Source organism: Trichosurus vulpecula, chromosome 9, assembly GCF_011100635.1.
Source record: "Trichosurus vulpecula isolate mTriVul1 chromosome 9, mTriVul1.pri, whole genome shotgun sequence".
Classification (NCBI taxonomy): Eukaryota; Metazoa; Chordata; class Mammalia; order Diprotodontia; family Phalangeridae; genus Trichosurus; species Trichosurus vulpecula.
Genome location: NC_050581.1, coordinates 185,757,057 through 185,777,335, shown reverse-complemented (window position 1 = coordinate 185,777,335; position 20,279 = coordinate 185,757,057). Strand labels below are relative to the sequence as shown.

At 47.7% G+C, this 20,279-nt stretch overlaps 1 protein-coding gene across 6 annotated transcripts in view; it reads left to right on the top strand.

The window, feature by feature from the left end:
- Nucleotides 1-19,716, top strand: part of FLNB (filamin B) — a 158,920-nt gene extending 139,204 nt beyond the window's left edge. For all 6 annotated transcript variants that reach the window (XM_036739515.1, XM_036739514.1, XM_036739513.1 and 3 more), the window contains 7 exons: nucleotides 563-700; nucleotides 792-907; nucleotides 4,457-4,589; nucleotides 6,781-6,957; nucleotides 12,610-12,828; nucleotides 13,124-13,327; nucleotides 17,943-19,716. In XM_036739515.1, the coding sequence (XP_036595410.1) occupies nucleotides 563-700; nucleotides 792-907; nucleotides 4,457-4,589; nucleotides 6,781-6,957; nucleotides 12,610-12,828; nucleotides 13,124-13,327; nucleotides 17,943-18,130 (1,175 nt within the window). In that variant the 3' untranslated portion in view covers nucleotides 18,131-19,716. The remainder of the gene's footprint in view (nucleotides 1-562; nucleotides 701-791; nucleotides 908-4,456; nucleotides 4,590-6,780; nucleotides 6,958-12,609; nucleotides 12,829-13,123; nucleotides 13,328-17,942) is intronic.
- Nucleotides 19,717-20,279: the final 563 nt, after the last annotated feature.

Genomic DNA, 20,279 nt, shown 5'->3' with positions numbered 1-20,279 from the left:
TACTGACCTCCCAGGCTTCCTTTAAGTCCCAACTAAAATCCCGCCTTCTACAGGAGGCCTTCCCCAACCCCTGTCAATTCGAGTGCCTTACCTCTGTTAATTATTTCCAATTTATCCTTTATATATTTGTTTGCATATTGTGTCCCTCATTAGATCATGAGCTCCTTGAGGGCAGGGATTGTGTTTGCCCTCTTTTTGTATCCCTAGTGCTTAGCACACTGCCTAGCCCATAGTAGGTGGTTACTAAATGTTTAATGAATTGAATTGGTCAGTTGTAGAATGGGGAATATCTGATTTAAGGCACACTTGTGTAACTCTGGGCAAGTCACTTGAGCTCCGCGTGTGCCAGCAAGTCTATAAGACTGTCAGTTATAGACCTACCCATCTGCATTAGTGGAGGGTGTTTCCATTACAGGAGTCCCCTAACATCGATGGAATCATATGTGCCGGACAAACAGGAGGCTGGGGTGGGGAGGCGATACCTGTAGAAAGACCACTCGGACTTCCTTTGAGCTATAACTGTGTGTGTGTGTGTGTGTGTGTGTGTGTCCGCTGTTTCCAGCCGAATTTAGCATTTGGACCCGAGAAGCAGGAGCTGGGGGCCTCTCGATCGCTGTGGAAGGACCGAGTAAAGCCGAAATCACGTTTGACGACCATAAAAACGGGTCGTGTGGTGTTTCTTATATTGCTCAAGAGCCTGGTATGTACGAGGCCAGCGGGAGGCATGAGCTGCATTGGGAAAAGACCCTCCTCTGGGCTCTCTAGCCTAACCCAGCTTTCTTGTGTCTTAGGTAACTATGAGGTGTCCATCAAGTTCAACGAGGAGCACATTCCAGAAAGCCCCTACTTGGTTCCAGTCATCGCCCCTTCCGACGATGCCCGCAGACTCACTGTTATGAGCCTTCAGGTGAGACATAAGGAAACATCCGGCTGCTTGACCACAGACTGACTAATCAGGACCTTGTTCTTCAGACCCTCTCCCATCTGTCTTTCCCAGACAAAGGGACCTGTCCATTAAATCAGGAGTTCCCAGTAATCAGCGGCTATCTTCCCCCGCCCTTTTTTTTTCAACCATAGAATAGGCCTAGTGATGGGTATGTCCCCCAAAGCTCCTCTGGCCTTCAGGACTAGCAAGCTGGGGTTGGGAAAATCAAGACCATAATAAGTCATTTCTGCCTAGGAGCATAGAATCATCTCTTTCAAGCTGGACAGTCTCAGCAGTGATTTATTCCAACCCCCTGATTTCACAGTTGAGGAGCCTGAGGCCCAGAGGGCTTAAGTGGATTTCCTAGGGCAACACAGCTAGTCCATCTCAGAGGCAGCACTTGAACCTGTCTCCATGTCTCCTCACTGCCTCTAATGCTTTTGTGGTTTTCAAAGTGCTCACCTCACAGTGGCCCTGTGTGGAAGGTGGGGGGAGAAGTTTTATTTATCCAAATATATTCATCAAGAAATGGAGGCCCATTTTGTTCATTGAGGAACCAAGGTCCATAGAGTTTGTGGTTTGCCCATGGTTCACATGGGTTTAAGTTCAGACTTGAACTCAGATCTTTTAGGTAGATGCATAAAGAAAGCATTTGTTGAGTTCCTCCTCTGGGCCAGGCCCTGGGCTGAGCTCTGGGGTTAAAAATGCAGGAAACAAGATGACGCCTAGAGCCGAGCTTTTGTCTTCTGGCCTCCAACTAGAAGGGCTCCTTACACTGTGCCATTCTCAGTCTAGTTGGATTTTCTAGCCCGGAGCAAGTGTCCTTCTAGGACTGAGGACCTACATGACCATACCTAACTCTAATACCTTGGGTGCTGAGAGTGTGGACTGGTCCATGATCCAGTTGGAGGAAAGGCATTCAGGAACCACATAGAGCTGTGCTGTGCTGCCTGGGATCCAACTTCCTCCCTTGGAGAGAGTGAGAAATTTCTCTCTTGCTTGTTAGACAAGCCGTTTCCTGAGGTGTCTGACCAGTATTTGGACAGCTGGCTCTAACTGGCCCTAGTGCTTCTTCTTGGAAATTAATCCTTGTCCCCTTTGCTAAGGGGAAAGGGAATCCAAGTACCCCCTTCCTTGCTTGTCCCCAGGACATTGAACCAAAAGCCAGTCACCAAAGTCTCTTAGTTGACAGGCACTGTATTTATCTCAGGATACTCCTTGGGTCAATGTGAACCATAGAAGATAGAACGTAGAACCAGAACCCATGGGAGAGGCCCTCTAGTTAACAAGGCCATTCTAATAGATTCATTTCTGAACCTTCCAAACCTCTTGTCAGCCGAGTTGTGGTCGCTTGGTTAAGATCTCGTGAAAAGTAAAATTGCTTTTTCTGCCCTTGCGAGTTCTTCTTGTGCCTGGCTGATAAGATTGTAATTCCCCAGAATCTGGTTGCTTCACATTGAGAACAGACACCAGCTCTCAGCCCTGCCCCCCAGTCAGGGAGGGTCCCCCCCACCCGCCTCCCGTCCCAGTCCCCCAGAAGAAGAACAAGGTTTCTGATTAGTTATCGTGGTTTTGATGTTTTTCTTGTGTTTCATTTAAAGACTTCTTGACAGGAATTTCTGTCTTTGCCAATCAAACAAAGCCTACGGAGGGAGATAAGACACTGATCTGCCGAGGGCACGAGAGATTGCCCTCCATGTGCCTCAAGCCTTCTGGGCTGTTTATCTCCCTCTTCAGGTTTTAGGGGCCAACAGACAGGTTTGTGGAATGTAAGGGCCCTGTCCCTCCTGGACACCCTTGGCTAGAAGTATGTATGTATTTGGAGAGAGCTTCTCATAATGAGTTGGCCATCAATATGTAATGCTCCTAAGCCAATTGGCCTGGTGTATTGCTGTGAAAAGGGATAAGAGAAGATGGGGGAGTGTCCCGGTACTGGCCCACATTCTTCTAAGGCCATCTGCTGAATGGGACATGCATTTTTTATGGTAAAGATGCATGGCGACATCTGGTTTGAGTTAGGAAAGGTGGTCAGAGAGCCCTGGTACTCCTTTTGAGACTTTTTTTTTCCAAATGTTAAATTTTGCTAATTAATCTCTGATTCTTTAGTGGCCCTGCAAGTTCATTGGTATCCACCAAGAAAGAGCACAGCCCACCCACCTTCTCATCCTTTGAGAATTCTATTCATGTCGTCCTTCTGGGATCTAACCAGTACACTAGAAACCTTCCTCTGGGTCCCTAGAAAAAACCTACTTGGGATTTATTATTTATCATGGCATTTAGATAATCCTGAGTCCCAGTGGCCCACAAGCCTTAGCACATTCTCTAGATCTGGGGAAGCTTCATGTGTGGTCCTGGCATGAGACTGAGCCTGCCCACAGAGGACCAGCCTAGGAACATATCCAGGGGGTACCGATACCCCAGGGTGGCAGCTAGGCCATGTGGCCATTTGTAGACTAGAGCCAGCATCTAGGAAGGAAAAAGGACTTGATGACCAGAGATTTACTTAAACCTCAGTTGTGGTTTTGGGCATAGTGTATATTAATAGTGGGTGTTCTGACTCCTGGTCAGTGGGCATAGGGGAACCTGAATTCCGAGATACTTGCTGTGTGTGGTGGGGCCTCACACTAGCAGCAGCTTGCTTCTGTGCAACTGTGTGTTCCTAAACAGTTCTCAAGCAAACATAAAAAGAAAAATCAGATGTTTTCAAGGGAGGCACCAATGGACAAGACAAACAATCTGGCCCTAGAGTCAGAGGTTCTGGGTTCAGATACTGCCTCTGTCCTTGGGGAGGTCATTTAGCCGCTTTGGGCCTCACTTTCTCTAACTGTAAAATGATGGGTCTCAACTCTCTGGCCTCTGAGACTTCTTCCATATCCAGAGCTGTGATCTTATGGTCCAGAAAAGGAAAATGTCCCCAAAACTAAGGCAGAGAACGTATGACTTCCCATGTCAGAGGGGGATTGGTGTTGCTTTACTTGAGGTCACCTATCACTGAGGGCCACACTTGACAATGCTCCTGAAAGATTTCTTTAGTCCTGAAACAGACGCAAAAGAAATCTACCTTAACCAGGGTGTTTTGGACAGATCCCTAGGGTGGCCCTCCGTGGGCTATTGGGCCTCTCCTTATGACTGTTTCTTACCCCTTTGGGGAATGTGCCAAAACAGTGTTGGGGCCTGTTCCCTTCCTGCCATGTTAGCCCGTAGCAAACTCAGGGCTCTGGGCAGTGTGCCTTGTAGACTTGACTCAAGTCTCCTTGTAGGGAGATAAGTTAGGGAGTCATCTCCTTCAAGGGGTGGTAAAAGGATGTAGGAGTCCGTTAGCAGTCACATCCAAAGTTGCCACTACCTCATCCCTCAACTTTGAGCCTTGTCTGAGTTCTCTCCCATCCTCAGCAGCTGTTGTATAAAAAAAGAAAGACACAGCCTATTGGTGAGTGTACCAGCTGTCCTCAACTTCCATATGGAGTGCTCCAAATGATTTAGAGAAAAACACCAGAAAGTAATAATTCATCTGATGTCTTAAATACTCAGGAATCTGGATTAAAAGTTAACCAACCAGCATCCTTCGCTATAAGGTTGAATGGGGCCAAAGGCAAGATTGATGCAAAAGTCCACAGCCCCTCCGGTGCGGTTGAAGAATGCCACGTTTCTGAACTAGAGCCAGGTAAGAAAAGTGGGTCAGAAACCTGCATCCCTTGCACGAGAAGACAACATCATGCCAGCTCCGTGGGTGGGGAGTGGCGAGAGTAGGGGAAGGGCAAGCTCTCACTGCCCACAGCCGAAAGGGCTTCCTCCAGTGGAGAAAGGTGCTGGAGGAGGCACATCTTAGGGTGGAAGACAGCTCCACAAAGATCTGTTTGTTCTCGAGGTAGGAGGGCTGTGGCCAGACTCATTTCAGGTGTGGCTTGTTCATCCTGCTCCTGTCTCCTTTTAACATAGGCTTGCAGATAGGTTTTGTTTTTGGCCTTGTAAAGATATTTGAAAACGTTATTTGACTCGCATGGGGGCAGAGTAGACCATCTCACATGCTTAGAGGGCATTTTTGGTTTTGTTTTATCTGCAAAAGAGGCAGAATGGTGTAACGGTTAGTGTATCCCCAAGCCAGGAAGAACTAGGGTCAAGTCCTTCCCCTAACATCTCTGGGGTAATGACTTCAGGAGAGTCTGTTGACCTCTCAGTGCCCTGGGCAGCTCTCTGGAGACTAGAAATTGCTCAGAGATGCTTCCCTGCATTAGTTGAGTGATTTGCCTCCTCCAGGAGTTACTTTTAACCCCAGCAATCACAAGTCCAGCCCCTACCCCTGTGCTTTGTCTGAATAAATGGGAGTTTTACTGAACTCTGTAGAGTCATGGAATAGCCCTCACAAACAAGCTGGTGTGTGGCTGACTTGGGACATTATCCTAGGATAACAGTCTGGGGTGGTGTTGAACCTGATGAGGTCCCTCCGGGTAAAGAGTTCTTCAGCCACGTGGTTCCTTTCCTTCTGTCCCGGCCAACTGGAATTGTTAGCTGATGCCCAGACATTGAGCAGACCCTCTGTGCCCTCCCCCACCCCCCACTACTGCTGTGCTCCCCCAGACCCTCTCTCTACTGGCCTCAGGGGGCCAGGGTTGAGGCATAATCTCTGGCTGGCTCTCCAGAACTGGAGAGATGCCAGCTTGGCATGAGATGGGATGCTGGTCTGAGGACTGACGGAGTGAAGCATGGACCACATCACTGCCTGCTCCATCAGCGGTATTTATTTTTTTAGCCCCAGCAGCTCTTGAAAATGTCCACTAGTAGAGGGTCTGAAATCTGCATGTAAATGGGCAGAAACTGATGAAATTGTAGACTTTTCAAAGTAATATTTTAAATCCAGCATCAGAGAGCTCCCTTCAGTCAAGTGTCCAAGTAGACAATCGTTGGGAGATATGCTGATCGTGAACCTTAGAGAACCTCTCCTGTTTGGAGTTAGAGGACCTGAGTTCAGATGTTGCTAACTAGGTGACCTTAGTCAAGTTACTCCTTAGGCCCTTCTTGGTTCTTGGTGTCCACTTTTATAAAATGAAAGGGTAAGCCTAGATGATTTCTTATGTCCCTTCCAGTTCTAAATCTGGGATGACCCTATGTTCAGAAACACGGAGAGGGACAAGATCTGTGGTTTTATGGTTTAGGGAACTCCCAGAGGAAGAAATTCCCTCAACCAGTGCAGATTGGCACCCATTCTACAGACTGTCTCACTCACCAAAAGATTAAGTAATTTGGCCAGGAGTACGTAGCCAGCATGTGTCAGAAGTGAGACTTGAATCCAGGTTTCTGACTCCAGGGCCAGCTCTCTCTCCACTAGGCCACAGTCTCCTTATTTCACAGACCATAGAATCAGAGCCCAGAGAAGTTAAGTGATTTGCCAAAGTCTCCCAGTTAGTGAGTGGTAAAGGTAAGGCTGGGGTCTGAAGAGAGCCTGGCTCTCTGACCCTACACTACAGGAAGGCACATTCTTAATAAGCCAGAAGAAGACTGCCAAGTATTTTCCTCTTCTTTCAATACTCCCCCTACCTCCCCAGTTTATGATGCCTCCATACTTTTCAAGGCCTCTCCAGTGGAAAGTACTGGCCAGGACTGCTTTATATTTTTGGTCTTTTTGTCCCAGCCTTTGGTGCAAAAGCTTTACCAAACTGAGATTTGGAGTCTCTCCCCAAAAGACTAGTCACTAGACTCAGATGAGTGTTCTGATTCTGAAGCTGACTACCACGGGATGAGGATGTAGAAAAGCTGAACGAAAATCAACTTTCCTTTGGCCTCGAGGGCTTGAGGAAGCTGTATGTGCCATTGGAAGACTTCATCTCCTAACCACCTTTTTTCTTCTTCATTTATAGATAAGTACGCAGTTCGTTTCATTCCCCATGAGAATGGCATTCACACTATCGACGTCAAGTTCAACGGGAGCCATGTCGTCGGAAGTCCTTTTAAAGTTCGTGTCGGGGATCCGGGACAAGCAGGAAACCCAGCTCTTGTTGCTGCATATGGAGCTGGTCTGGAAGGGGGCACCACAGGTAACTGAGATACTGGGGTGGGGGTGGGAGGGCCCATGGGGAATGGGTGTGACTGCATGGGGTACTCTCTTTTAATACTAACCGGCTTTCCAGATCATTCTTGGTTGCTCTGCCAAGAAGCAGAAGAGACTTTGGAACTTAACATACAGTGGAAGTGCCTTTTTAAAAAAAAGGGGGGGGTTTTATTACCCTGAACTTTGAATGATTTACGTTATAATGGAATGAATTTGAGCTCCTAAAACATCAGGGCCCTAGTTCAGCCCCTCCTCCTAATTCTTTATGACGCTTTGATGACCTGAACCTTGCCCTCTCCAGATCTCAGCTTCCCTATCTTTAAGTGCTTGATATTGCCTCCCTCACTGGGTTGGTTTGAACTCAGTGAGTCAGTCAGGCAGCATTGAGGTCAACACGTGCTTACTGATTGATTCTGTTAAGCTGTAGGCAGTGATGCTTGGCCGTATGCCACCGTTCTGTGTGATGTAGATATGGATACGGGTACGGTTACTGTGCCACCTGGCTGTCTATATCTATCAGTATGTTATGTATTACTTATATACCCGTATGTTATGTATCAATTATCACATATTACATTATCAGTTATTGGTAATATACTTTGTATATTGCTATTCTGTGTGATAGCATCCTTCCTGTCCCTGTAATAAGTACTGATGTGCCTCAGGCTAACCTTTCTAAGCTCCCCGGGTAAGTATTACAGTGTGTAGTGTCATTATTCTTTGATATGTAATATTGATACTTAGATATTGATCGCTAAACCCCACATAAATGACAGCTCTGGGGGAGGGGTCCTCAGTAAGAAGAGCGTAAACACCACACCGTTGGAGAACCATTTTTCTATGAGGAGTTTCTGGGCTTAATAGATTTCCTGAGAAGCTTATCCTGTCTCTTGCTTGTGGCTTTTGGTTCTCTGCCCTTAAACATAAGAGAATCACAGATTTAGCACTGGAATGGGACTTAGAGGCCACCAAATCCAATCCCCTCATTTTATAGATAGAGAAATGGAGGCAAACACACAACTAGCAAGTGGCTGAGGCAGGATTTGAACCCAGGTCTTCCTGGCCCCCAGGCCAGGGCTCTATCCACTGCACCACCTGGCTGCCTGAAGGAAGACAAAAGCAGAAAATGATGTCTGGCTGTGTGAGCCTGGACAAGGGTTGCATCTCTGGGCCTCAGTTCCCAGGTGTGACCTAAGAACACTCCTTTACTGTCTACGTCAGGCAGGTGTGGAGGATGAGCGGTTCCGTAATGTGAGCCCCTGTTCCTTTTAGAAGTGGGGCTGGGTATTGCTCACAATCTGCTCTTTCTGTGGCTCCTCGGGAGTTCATCCGTCCTTGGGGGCTTATGCTCTGGAGGAGGGGGAAGGCTGGGGCCCTTGGAGGCTGCCCTTGTGAAGCCTCATGTGGAAGGTGGCTCAGCCCCGGGTCTGACTTGCCTCTGGAGGGTAGCCCAGGGCCTCTCCTGGACAGCTCGGCTTCATGTTTCTGCCCAACACCTTGGCAGGGGAAATATCCCAAGACCTCTGCAGATGACAGGTGGGCTGTATGTGTCATGTTGGGATTTCAGATCCTGGGTGACCAAGGAGTGATTCCTGGCTGGAGGAGTGAGTAAGTGGCTGGCTGGCCGCTCCCAGAAGGTCTGGCCAAATGTGGAGAATTTGGCTATGCCCCGAGTAGCCTCGGGGCTGAGCCTTCTCTCGGGGATCAGCCTGCCAGGTACCAGGCCCTCTCAGCACTAGAAAGAAAAGAATGCCATGTTTGTTTAGAGAATAGTGAGCAGACCTCACTCAAGCCTTGTCCGGCATTGATGAAATAGTCTCTAGCCCAGCCTGATTCCCACCTTTAGCCCTGACCAGCTTGGAGGGTTTCCTGCAGCACCAAGGCCCCGTTGATTGTTCCTGGAAGGCAGTCCCTCATGTGGGAGGTGGCCAGTAGAAGCCAGGCCCCGGGCACGCTTGTCTCTGCTCCCCTCTTCCTGCCTTCCTTCTCTCTGAGCACACAGCGGAGCTTGGGCCTGGGCCCAGAATAACCCAGACAGGGTGTCCGCAGACTGAAGGCTACTGCCTTGCCCCCTGGGCCCCAGCCTAGGACGGTAGCAATGGCTCTGTGCCCAGGGATCCAGCTGCCCCCCGTGCCTCACCCGCTTCTACCCGCCTTGTGCGCTCATCTCTCTCCTGCTTCCTTTTGGGGGTCTCACGTGCTCTTGCCTGGGCCTCAGGTTTCAGACTGAGCTATGAGGGATGCAGGGAAGGAAGGAGCCGAGTCTGTGGGCTTGCTGGGGAGGAAGCCCACAGGGAGCTTGTGTTAGAGCTTGGATAAATATCCCCCTTGTCAAGGGGCTCGTGCCTTATTTATCCAGCAACCTTCCCCTTCCCCCCATTCCCCAAGCCTTTTCCAGATGTTCGTTCTGATATAGCTCAGCTGGGCTGTACAGAATGAGAAAGGTCTCTGTCCTGCAGCTCAAAGGACTTCTGCATCCTGGGTTCTTCCCACTGGGCATTGGGGCTCGCTTGGCCTCAGCTACCCTCAGCCTATAGGGCACTCAGGCTTGGAGTGGGGGCCGTCTGGGGAGATGGCAGGTCCTGATGGTGATGCCTTGGCTGTCCACAAGCAGGGTGGCTGCCTTGGCCGGGAGATTCCCATTCTCTTGTCTCAACCTGCCATCCCTCTCTCCTGCCTGATTGTTTTTCTCCTCTTGTTCAGTCTGTTACTTGAGCATCAGCACAGACCCCATTGCTGCAAAAGCTGATTCCTTGGTCTTTCTGAGCTGGCTGCCCAGGTGGGGCTCAGTGGGCCCTGGCAGTGGCTTGCTACAGATGAAAAGCCAGTTGGCATCCCGTCGTATCCCTTCCCCAAGGGGGCAGAGATGCTGCAGCCCTGGGAGGAGGTGGCTGGGGGATCTACTGTACCATCAGTGGGTTCTAGGTTTTCAAGTCTGAAGACCTGGGTCCACATCCTGGCTCTGGGACCCTGGACCAGTTGCTTAATTTTCCTGAGCCTGTTTCCTTGTCTAAAAAGTGGGGCCAATGAGGCTGGCATTGCCCACTTCCCAGTAGGGAGAAGAGGGCTTGGGGTGGCTTCTAGCACTCTAAAGGGGCTGCTGTTTGTTGTTCTCTCTCACCATGAGCTGTCACCTTTGTCCGTGTGGGGAACCCCTGGTGAAGAGACTCCTTCCAAGAATGTTTTGGCACAGTGACTCTGAGTTCCTTACTGCCCTAGACCTAGGAGTCTGTATTCTTTCCTGTGTGACCTTGGACAAGTCACGCACTCTTCTTGGTCTCCTTTTCTTATTCTGAAAACGAGGGGGCTGGACCAGTTACTTGCAGCCCTCCAGCTAGATTCCTTGACCCTGTCATGCCCCCATAGGGTACAGGACTTCTGGGCAAACAAAAGACTCTTCTAAATCTAGGTGAAGCACTGTCCTGTCTGCTTGCTCTTTGAATCTTTTTCCTCTGTGGAGGAGGAAGGCAGAGATGATCCAATTTTACAGACAGGGAGACTGAGGTTCAGGGCCCATTGTGATGCATCCCAGGCTTCAGAGCCAGTCAGTGACGAGGCCACCCAGAGTTGAGGGGTCTCAGTCACCATCAAGTCCAGCTTGAATCTGCCTGGAAATCCCCTGCCCGGCCTCTCTGACAGGTGGCTGTTCAGAATTGCTGGGGCTCCCAAGGTGCTCCATTCTGCCTTTTCTTTGTGATATCCACTCGTTGCTCTCGGCCCTTGGGGCCCTTCTTCTCCAGGACAGTCCTTCAAATGCTTGCTCATGTTTCCCCCCACCAAGGTCTCGTCTAAGCTGAATGTTCCCAGTGGCTCCCATTGCATCTCGTGGCCTGGGCTTGAGACCCTGCCCCATTTACGTTTGCCTTCTCTGGACCTGTTCCAGCTTATCATTGTCCTTCCTCAAGTGTGGCGCCCAACACTGAACACAATCCTTCTGAGGCCGGCTGACCGGGGCTGAGGACAGCGGGGCTGATCGCCTCCCTCCTCCTGGACACTGGGCCTCTCGCCACGTGGCCCGAGGTCGCCTTAGCTTCACTTTCTTGGCTGGCCTGTTGCACTGGTGACTCAATGGGCCTACAGTTCCCTCCAACCACCCCCTCCCCGTATCCTTTTCGGGTAATCCTGCCTAGCCCCACCTCCCCAAACATGTAGCTGGCTTTCCTGATCCCCAGTGACTCTCCTCAGAATGCTGTTAATAGAGAAGAAAGCTTCGTCTTGCTTTGGAGTACCGAGGCTTCCCAGATCTGTGACACAGAATACTGAATTCAGGCAAGGTTTTGGATGGGTGGAACAGAGGATCCATTTTGGCTGGAGTGGGGGGAGGTGTGTGTGTGTGGGTGTGGGTCTGTTTGCATTAATCTTGCGTAGCATCATTTATACTGAGAGGCAGCAGATCTTGTCTCTGTGGCTCCTGAATCCTGTGTTTTTATTTTGGGGGGGGGGGTTGTCCTTCCCTCCTCTTCTTCCCTCTTGCTCCCCTCACCCCCCGCCTCAAACATGCTGGAATGGAATGAGTCTATCCAAGAACAAAATAACTTTGGCACCTTCTTCCTCTCCTGTTACTAATTCCCTGCAGCCTTACTTGAAAACATCTGTTCTAACCTCCCGCTTCAGCCGTAGACTTTTCCTGGATATGTGCTGCCCCCCCCCCCCACTCCCCCAGGACCTCCCCCTTTACTCACCCAGTGACCATTTGCCCTGACTGCTGTGTCCGCCATCCCAGCTACACTGATAAGTGACTGTGACAAGACCAGCTTGAGCTGATAGGGCGTGGAGCTGGGACCCCAGATGCTGGTGGAGCTGTTGAAGGCTTTTGGGAACATCTGGATTATGTCTTTGGATACTGCTGATTGCAGCTCCTTTGTTTTAGTGACAGCCAAAAGTAATTCATTCCCTGGAGTCACGGCTATAATTAAACCAAAAACACTATTTTCAGCAGCTGGGTCCATTTTTTCCCAGAAAGGTTCCAGATTCCACTGACAAACAGGTTGTGAGTGGGAATCCTTTGCTTATTTATTTCATCCTGGGTTAGAGTAACTCCCCCTGGATGCACAGCCATTATTTGGGGTTAGCACCACAACTGAGGCACAGATGCTCTTCAGAAACATGCCCCTCCTACTGCCCGGAGAACCTACATTCGGATCCTTTTTCTGCTACTTACTATCAGCTTGACCTTGGGTGACTCACTTGGCCTCAGTCTCATCTGTAAAAAGGAGTGGTTAGACATGGCCGCTGAGGTCTGTCCCAGTCCTGTAAAGAAGCTGACTTGATTAAACACAGGAAAATGTGTTGGGCAGATTTCTTTCTTGGTCTGCACAAAGCTTGTTTGCTTTGCTGGGGAGGTGATTAGGGAGCATCCCTGACCATCAGCTAGGCAACATTGGGAAATGATGGGTTGTCCTCAGCCAAAAAGCCCCAGGGCTGAACTTTGAAGGTGAAGTCTGTCCCTGTCCTGAACCCCTCTGATGTTTTCTGCCTGTGGGTCCATGGGCCGTTCGCATGTCACCTCCCCGGGTCTCAGCCTCTTCATCTGTAAAGTGAAGGGGTTGGCATCAAGTAGGGAGAGAGGTGGATGAAGCATCACCCGGAGAAGGAGCCCATGAACTCTCAGAAGGCCAACTGAAAACCTTTCTTTCAGGTGTTCAATCAGAGTTTTTCATCAATACCACCAGAGCTGGCCCGGGGACATTGTCTGTTACAATTGAAGGGCCATCCAAGGTCAAAATGGACTGCCAGGAGACTCCAGAGGGTTACAAAGTCATGTACACACCAATGGCTCCAGGGAATTATCTGATTGGTGTGAAATATGGCGGACCCAACCACATCGTTGGCAGCCCTTTCAAGGCCAAAGTGACAGGTAAAGACGGGATTCTCCGGTGGAGAGTGGCCAGGCTCAGAGAGCCACCAAGGCCTGAGCAGTGAACAATGTTGGTACTGAAAGCCCAGCCTGGGGTGGAATGGAGCTCAGTCATCAAGGGTGTAGACAATCTGGTTTCCAGATGTGACCTTGGTCTTGGCTTTTGACCAAAAAAAAACCCCAAAACTATTGAGGGATCTGGGAGTCTGAGATCTGGACAGGGAGATGGAAGATCTACAAAGCTCCACCCCAGCGTGTTTTAGACAGTATGGGTTGAAGTGTCTGTTTCCTGTAGGTCAACGCCTTGTCAGCCCAGGCTCTGCCAATGAGACATCTTCCATCCTGGTGGAATCAGTGACCAGATCCTCCACAGAAACCTGCTACAGTGCCGTTCCCAAAGCTTCTTCGGATGCCAGCAAGGTGACTTCGAAGGGGGCAGGGCTCGTGAAAGCTTTTGTGGGTCAGAAGAGCACCTTCCTGGTCGACTGCAGCAAGGCGGGTAAGTGAAGCCAGGCGGGTTCGAGGGGTAGGGCGAGATAGAGGACCTGTCCAAAATCAAGCCATCTGAGACGGGGCCTGACCCTAGGAAGACGAGCTTGACCAGTAGCAAGAATGGCAGGTCTCCTTTTTTAATTTTAATTTCTTAACATAAGTTTTTATTGTCATTTTCTGTTGCTCAATGTCATCATCGGTTAGCCCAGGTATCCCTCTCCTTCTCAAGGAGCCATCCCATACGACAAATAGTATTTTTTTAGAGAGGAAAAAAAGCCAGCACAGCTGACCAACACATTAAAAAAGTCCAAAAACACGTGCGGTGTGTTACACTTGTGGACCTCCCTCCTCCATGAAGTCATAGGTCGGGGAGTCTTCTCATATCTCTCCGTTCAAACTCTGACTGATCTTTGTGATTTTGTTACCTTCCTTTTTTGACTTCTTGGTGTGTCATTGGTCTTTCCACTTCCATTGTTGTAGTTACTGTGCTGTTTGTTTCCTTGGCTCTGCTTGCTTCCATCTGCATCAGTTCAAAGAGCTCTTTCCAGGCTTCTTAGCTATCACAAAATTGATGCTATCAGTATTTTGAAGAATATGGAGGCTTCTTATCAATGGCTCCATTGGGGGTATAAACCCAGTAATGGAATCTCTGCTCCAAAGGATGTGGACATTTTAGTCACTTTATTTTCCAGAATGGTTGCCCCATTTCACAGCTCCACCAACAGTGTATTTGTGTGCCTATCATTCCTCAAATCTTCCAACATAGACTGTGGCCACTTTTTGTCATTTTTGCCAATTTGCAGTTCTTTTGATTTGCATTCTCTTGTTGATTTGGAGCATTCTTTCATGAGACTGTGAATACTTTGAAGGTCTGTTGAGAATTGTTTGTTCATATCCTTTGCTCATTTATCTATTGGGGAATCCCTCTTAGTTTTACGTATATATTTGTTAATTGTTTATATATCTTGGATAACAAACCCTTATCAAAGAAGTTTGATGCAAAGATTTTTTTCTCCATTCAGCCACTTCCCTTCCTTTCCTAAGTGCGTTAATTTTGTCTGTGCAGAAGCTTTTTAATTTCAGGTAATCAGACATATCTATTTTATCTTTGGTGATTGCCTCTATCTCTTGTTTGGTTAAGAATACTTCTCCTACCCATAGCTGTGAGAGGTATGTGATCTATTTCCAGTATTATCTTTAATATTAATGTTTTGTATCTATTTAGAATATATTGTAGAATATGCTCAACTTTCTTTCAACACTTATCTTCTACTTTGCAAAGTAGCAGAAGTAGCGTGGGGCTGCCCACACTAGAACGTTGGACTTGGTGAATTCAGGACGTCCCAAGTTCAAATCCCACCACAGACGCTTAAAAGCTCTGTGACCCTGGGCAAGTCACCTGCTTCATTTGTAAAATGGGGAGAATAATGGAACCTCCCTCACACACTTATAAGAGTCAAATGAGATAACATATGTAAGGCAATTTACATACCTTAAAGTATTATGTTAATACTATTGTTGGGTTTTTTTGAGCATTTTCATTGCTAGTCTGAGTGTGTGCCATCTGTGGGGAATATAGTTCACATTTGTGGTGTCTGAGGTTTGTGTGGTGCCTTCTTCAGCAGCTCAGGACTTAGGAGAGACCTGGCTTAGAATCCTGGGATACCATTTACTGGGCGTAGGACCCAAGGGTTCTCATTCGTCACCCACTGAACAGGACTGAATCGTCAGGGTTGAGGAAGCCGTAGCTTAGGGAAATAGGGAAGCATGAAAGCATCTGCCTTTATATTTGAACTTGCAGCACGGGCCATACCTGCTTACCTCTTCTTTTAAAAAAAAACCTATAAAAATTTTGTGCGCTTAATTTTATAACGGCAAAGTCAAGTAAATCTACTTTTATAACTATTTACACTTAAAGTAATTTTCCCATTTGATATTTACGCCCTTGGCAGCTCAGTAGTTATGCCCTTTGGGTCTCCCTTGTCTGTGCGTGTGCAGATGCTTGTCTTTCCCTGTCCTCTGTGTGAATGTTTTTCTGACTCAGAGTCTTGCTTCTTGGGTCTCTACTGTGGCGTCTACCTCTCTCGAATTTTAGTCCTTAATGCTTTTGTTATAGTGACATCGTTTTTTCTGTCCTTCACCAGCTGTTACCATTCAGGTTTTTTCCAATTTGTTGTCATCGCTGTATTGGCGCTATGCCTCTTTGACCCCTAGTCTGAAAGGTGGGGTGCAGGGGTACTCAGGGTAGAGGCCCACAGAACAACATACGGTTATCAGCCCTTGGAAGAAGCTGAAAGCTATGGGGAGTGAGTTCTCTGTGCTCATGCAGCTCTGGGCCAGTGAGTAACCTGGAGACACAGCCCAATATATATTCATTGATCTCTAGCCCCAATGCCTGCTCTAATGCATGAAGAAACCACTCCTCCCCCCCCCAAAAAAATCTGGGTCCTTGACTCCTTGCATGGCTGGGCTCCCAGTTCAGGGCAACAGCTTCCTTTTGCTATCTGTACATATTTGTTATCTTGTGAAACGTTCCTTGAAGCCCAGCCCATGGTTCAAATTCTCTTTCACCTAGTACCTCACCTTTTTTTTAACAGGTACAATAAGAGCGTTCACAAATACCACCAAGGGAAATACTCCCATCTATCCAAGCACCTTATTATTTCCTGTGACTCAGTTTTGTTGTGGGAGGAGGGCGGGAGTTTCCTCCCCTAGAGGTCACACAGGACCTCTCAGACCCACTATCCTTGTGCTGCCCATGGCTGTCCCTCTAGCCATTCCCTGCCATGGAAGTCTCTATTGGTTATTAGGCATTTTGATTCCAATCACGTCTCTTTGATCCCCACTGGCTCCACCCTACCCGTTGCTGCTTTGAGAAAGCTAATGATCAAAATACCTTATTGTTTTTCAGCCCTTCACTTGATCTGCCATCTCATAGGGGTGGGATGCTGGTCATCATCTCTTGGTGCCAGCCCCCTCTTTTTACACAATTTTCTTTAGCTTTACCTTGAAGCACTTATTTTGATTGGTTTGTATCTCAAAGGTCCTACCCGGTCTTGGCCATTGCTTTAGGAATTTCTGGAACGTGTACAGATTTAAACGACAGTCTTATTTCTTGGTGTAGAGTTTAGTTTAGTTTAGTTAGAGAGCTAATTTAGCCATGATGCAGCATTTTTCTTGAGTCATCATGTACGTACTCCGGAACTTGCTGTTATCTCTCATCTTGGCTGAAAAATCCTTTGTGTTTTGATATGTATTGTGTTCCACGTCAGCTGCTTGTAGTCATCCCTTGGTCATAAGTTTTCACAACACTGTGTCTGGGTGAGCTGAATGTGATCTTCATCTGTTGGCATCCTGTGGCTTCTGTAGTTATAAGTTCTGTCCCTTAAGGTGAATAATTCTAGGAAATTTTTTTGTGATTTCCTGAAATAAGGTGGGCAAGAATCCATTTTTGGTTACATTTTCGATGGGGTTCGGTAATTCTTGGCTTGTCTCTGAGTTCGCCTCTTTTTTCTTCACTTTTGCTTTTGTAACCTTATCAGATTTTCTTCCGGTTCTGACAATATCTATGTATGCTTCTATGTCGCTCCTTCCTTTCACCACCATACCCCTAGAAAAGGCAGTCTGCCGTCATTGCTGCTACTTCCTCTCTTTTTAGTCACTTCCTAGCCCCTTATACTCTGGCTTTCAGACCCCACACTCAACTGAAAACAGTCTCTCCGAGGTTACCAATGGTTTCTTAAATACTAAATACAATTACTACGTCTCCCCCAACCCCATTTTTCTTTTTTTTTTTTTTGCAGGGGGGGAAGGAGGGGCAGTTGGGGTTATGTGACTTGCCCAAGGTCACACAGCTAGTAAGTGTGTCAAGTGTGTGAGGCCGGATTTGAACTCAGGTCCTGCTGACTCCAGGGCCGGTGCTCTGCTCACTGTGCCACCTAGCTGCCCCCCAACCCCATTTTTCATCTTCATTGACAACCTATCTGCAACTTTTGATATGGTCTGACCAGTCCCTCCTCCTGGATAGTTTTTCTCTTCCCTTACTTGGTTCTCCTACCTGGCCTCTTTAGGGCGGCTAGGTGGCACAGCACATAGAGCACCGGGCCTGGAGTCAGGAAGACCTGAGTTCAAATTCGGCCTCAGACACTTAAGAGCTGTGTGACCCCAGTCACTTCACCCTGTTTGCCTCAGTTTCCTCATCTTTAAAATGTGCTGGAGAAGGAAATGGCAAACACTCTAAGATCTCTGCCAAGAAAACCCAAAATTGGGTTACAAAAAGTCAGACATGACTGAACACCAACAGCAAAACCTGCCCCCTTTCCTCGGTCTCTTTTCAGGTGCCACGTCCTCGGGCATGTTAGGGCCCTGGACTAGCTTTTGACTTTTTTCTTCATAACAGTGCTCTAAGGTCATGTTTCCAAGGGGCATGATTATTTTTTGTGACCTTTTCATGTACTTCCAGATTACCTTCCAAAAAGTTTCTACCAATATGAATTTCCACCAGCAACTTACGAGTATGCCAGTTTCTTGGCAACCCCACCAGCAGAGTTATTTTTTGCATGTTTTATACATGCCCACCACTCTTGAATCCATTGATTTAACCTTGATTCTTTGTGTTTTAGGTTCCAATATGTTACTGATTGGTGTCCATGGCCCCACCACACCTTGTGAAGAAGTGTCCATGAAACATGTAGGAAACCAGCAATATAATGTGACTTATGTTGTCAAGGAGAAGGGGGATTATGTTTTGGCTGTGAAGTGGGGCGAGGAGCACATTCCTGGAAGTCCCTTCCATATCACAGTACCTTAAAGCAGGTCCTAATGAAATGTTTTATTTGTAACGTTGATTTTTATACAGAATTTATGGGCCTTTTGTGGAAATGAAATGTAGTCTCTAAATATGCAGCTCATACTTAAGTACGTTCAGAAGTGAATGCTAAACTCTTTATTCCTTTAGGAGACTTTTCAAAATCTCAAAGCTTAGAAATTTCCAATATCATTAATGTTCATCTCTGTGCACTCAATTCCAATGATACCTCTCAGTCCTGTCCTTCACACACAGCATTTGAAGATCGTGTGTGTAATGGGCCTACGTGCTGATTTCACTGCAGACATTCAAGATCATGGACATGAACCAAAACTGGAATTTCTTGTTTAAAAAAACGAGATTGGGGACCCTGAAACTACTGGTTTTGTCTTGGATTGTTATAGACCATGCTTACCAAGGGGAAGGTTTTTTTGGTTTTTGCTTTATTCTAATGAAAAGGAAATGGGGTTAAAACTTGGTACACATGTGATATTAATCAATTTTAGTGCCTTATGGGATGTAAAGGGCTACTAAGTTATTTACCCCTGTTTTAACACTAACACTTTCTACTGGGTTTCCCGTGGCTCTTCTCTCATGTTCTGTTAAACTGTTAGCAGACAGGTCTCCTGGTAGCTTTCCCACGTCTTTGCTACTTCGTCCTCAAATCCCAGCTGCTGTGTTTACCTTTAGGTTCCACTGACCAGTGGGAGGACACTGCAGGCTTGGGCGGGAGTTCCTTTGCCAAAGGTTACTTTTTAACCCAACCCAGAGAGTCTGCCTTCTTTGCACATATTCGCTTGTGTGCTGGGATCATCACTGGCCTTTTGTCAAACTCATAAAATTCAGATTGCAGCCATCTGTGAGGAGGCCAGACTTGGACCTTGAGGCCTGTCACTGCAAAGAGAGGAGAGCTAAAATGGGAACCTTTTTGGGGGGTGGGGTGGGATGAGGGGGGAAGTAATTTTTGTTCTTAGTGACAGGTAGTAAGGAATTCAGCTTTCTATGAAGAGCTTATCAGTCCAGTGTTAAAGGAGGGGCCATGACTTAATCTTGCTGCTTCCCTCTTAGCCCCTACAGAGAATGCTGGCCAGAAGCTGGGTCTGGCATGATCTGCCCTTCTGGGACCACTTTTGCAATATTTCATCCCATTCCTGTGAAAAACTTGAGAGGGTGTTCTTCCTCACTCCCAGTCCCATATCCCAGCTTCCCTCTTTGTTCCCCCAACCTTTAGGGGATGGTTTGATATCACAAATACCAAACGTTTAACTTTGGCCACCTGGGTAAACTTTGTGGTGAACTTCATTCAACTGACTGGGGAAATAGACCATGGAAGAAGATGCTCATGTGACTCCCTGGCCAGGGCTCTGTCGTCATCACCAGGGTCGATTGGCTGGGAGAAGGGGTGTAAGGGAAAGCCCAGCCTGAGAGAGACCGAGTGCCCCATTGCTTTATTTGTGTACCGTGCCTTAATGTGAAATGCTCACAACTTTGTAAACTAGCAAATGGAAGAGAAACTGGCACCAAAATGCAGGATTGTAAAATTGTATCTTATAACTTATTAAAATAAAATCTTTGCTCCTTAAAACCCAGCTGTCATGTTGATGAGTTTCGTCTTTGAGGAAACATTCCTGATAGTCGGGTGTCACTTAGAAAAACTGCAGGACCTCCAGCCAAGCCCCTTCCCTGTTTGAAATGTCTGGAGGCCCGGGGTGGGGAGAGGAAGCGATGAAGCCACTGATACGTCAGCTCTCATCCTGACGTTCCTTTTGATAGGACAGAGATCCCCTAGCCCCCGCACAGAGACGTGGTCTTTGGGGCCGATTGTAGAATCACAGATCTATAGCCAGATGGGAACTCGGAGGCCATCGGGTCCAATCTCCTTTTACAGATGAGGAAACTGAGGCTCAGGAATGTCTTGTCAAGGCCACACAGTAAGGGTCAGAAGCAGAATTCGAATCCTGGTCCTCGGTCTCCACTAGCACCATGTGCTAGTCCAACCCCCTCCTGCTTCAGATGAGGAAACAGGCCCAGGAAGTTAAATGAGTCATCTGGGGTCACCTGGGTAGGAAGGGGCAGATTTGAACCCAGGGATTTGGATCCGGGACCTCAGATTTCCAGAGTCTGGACATTTTCTGACTGGTCAACAAGCATT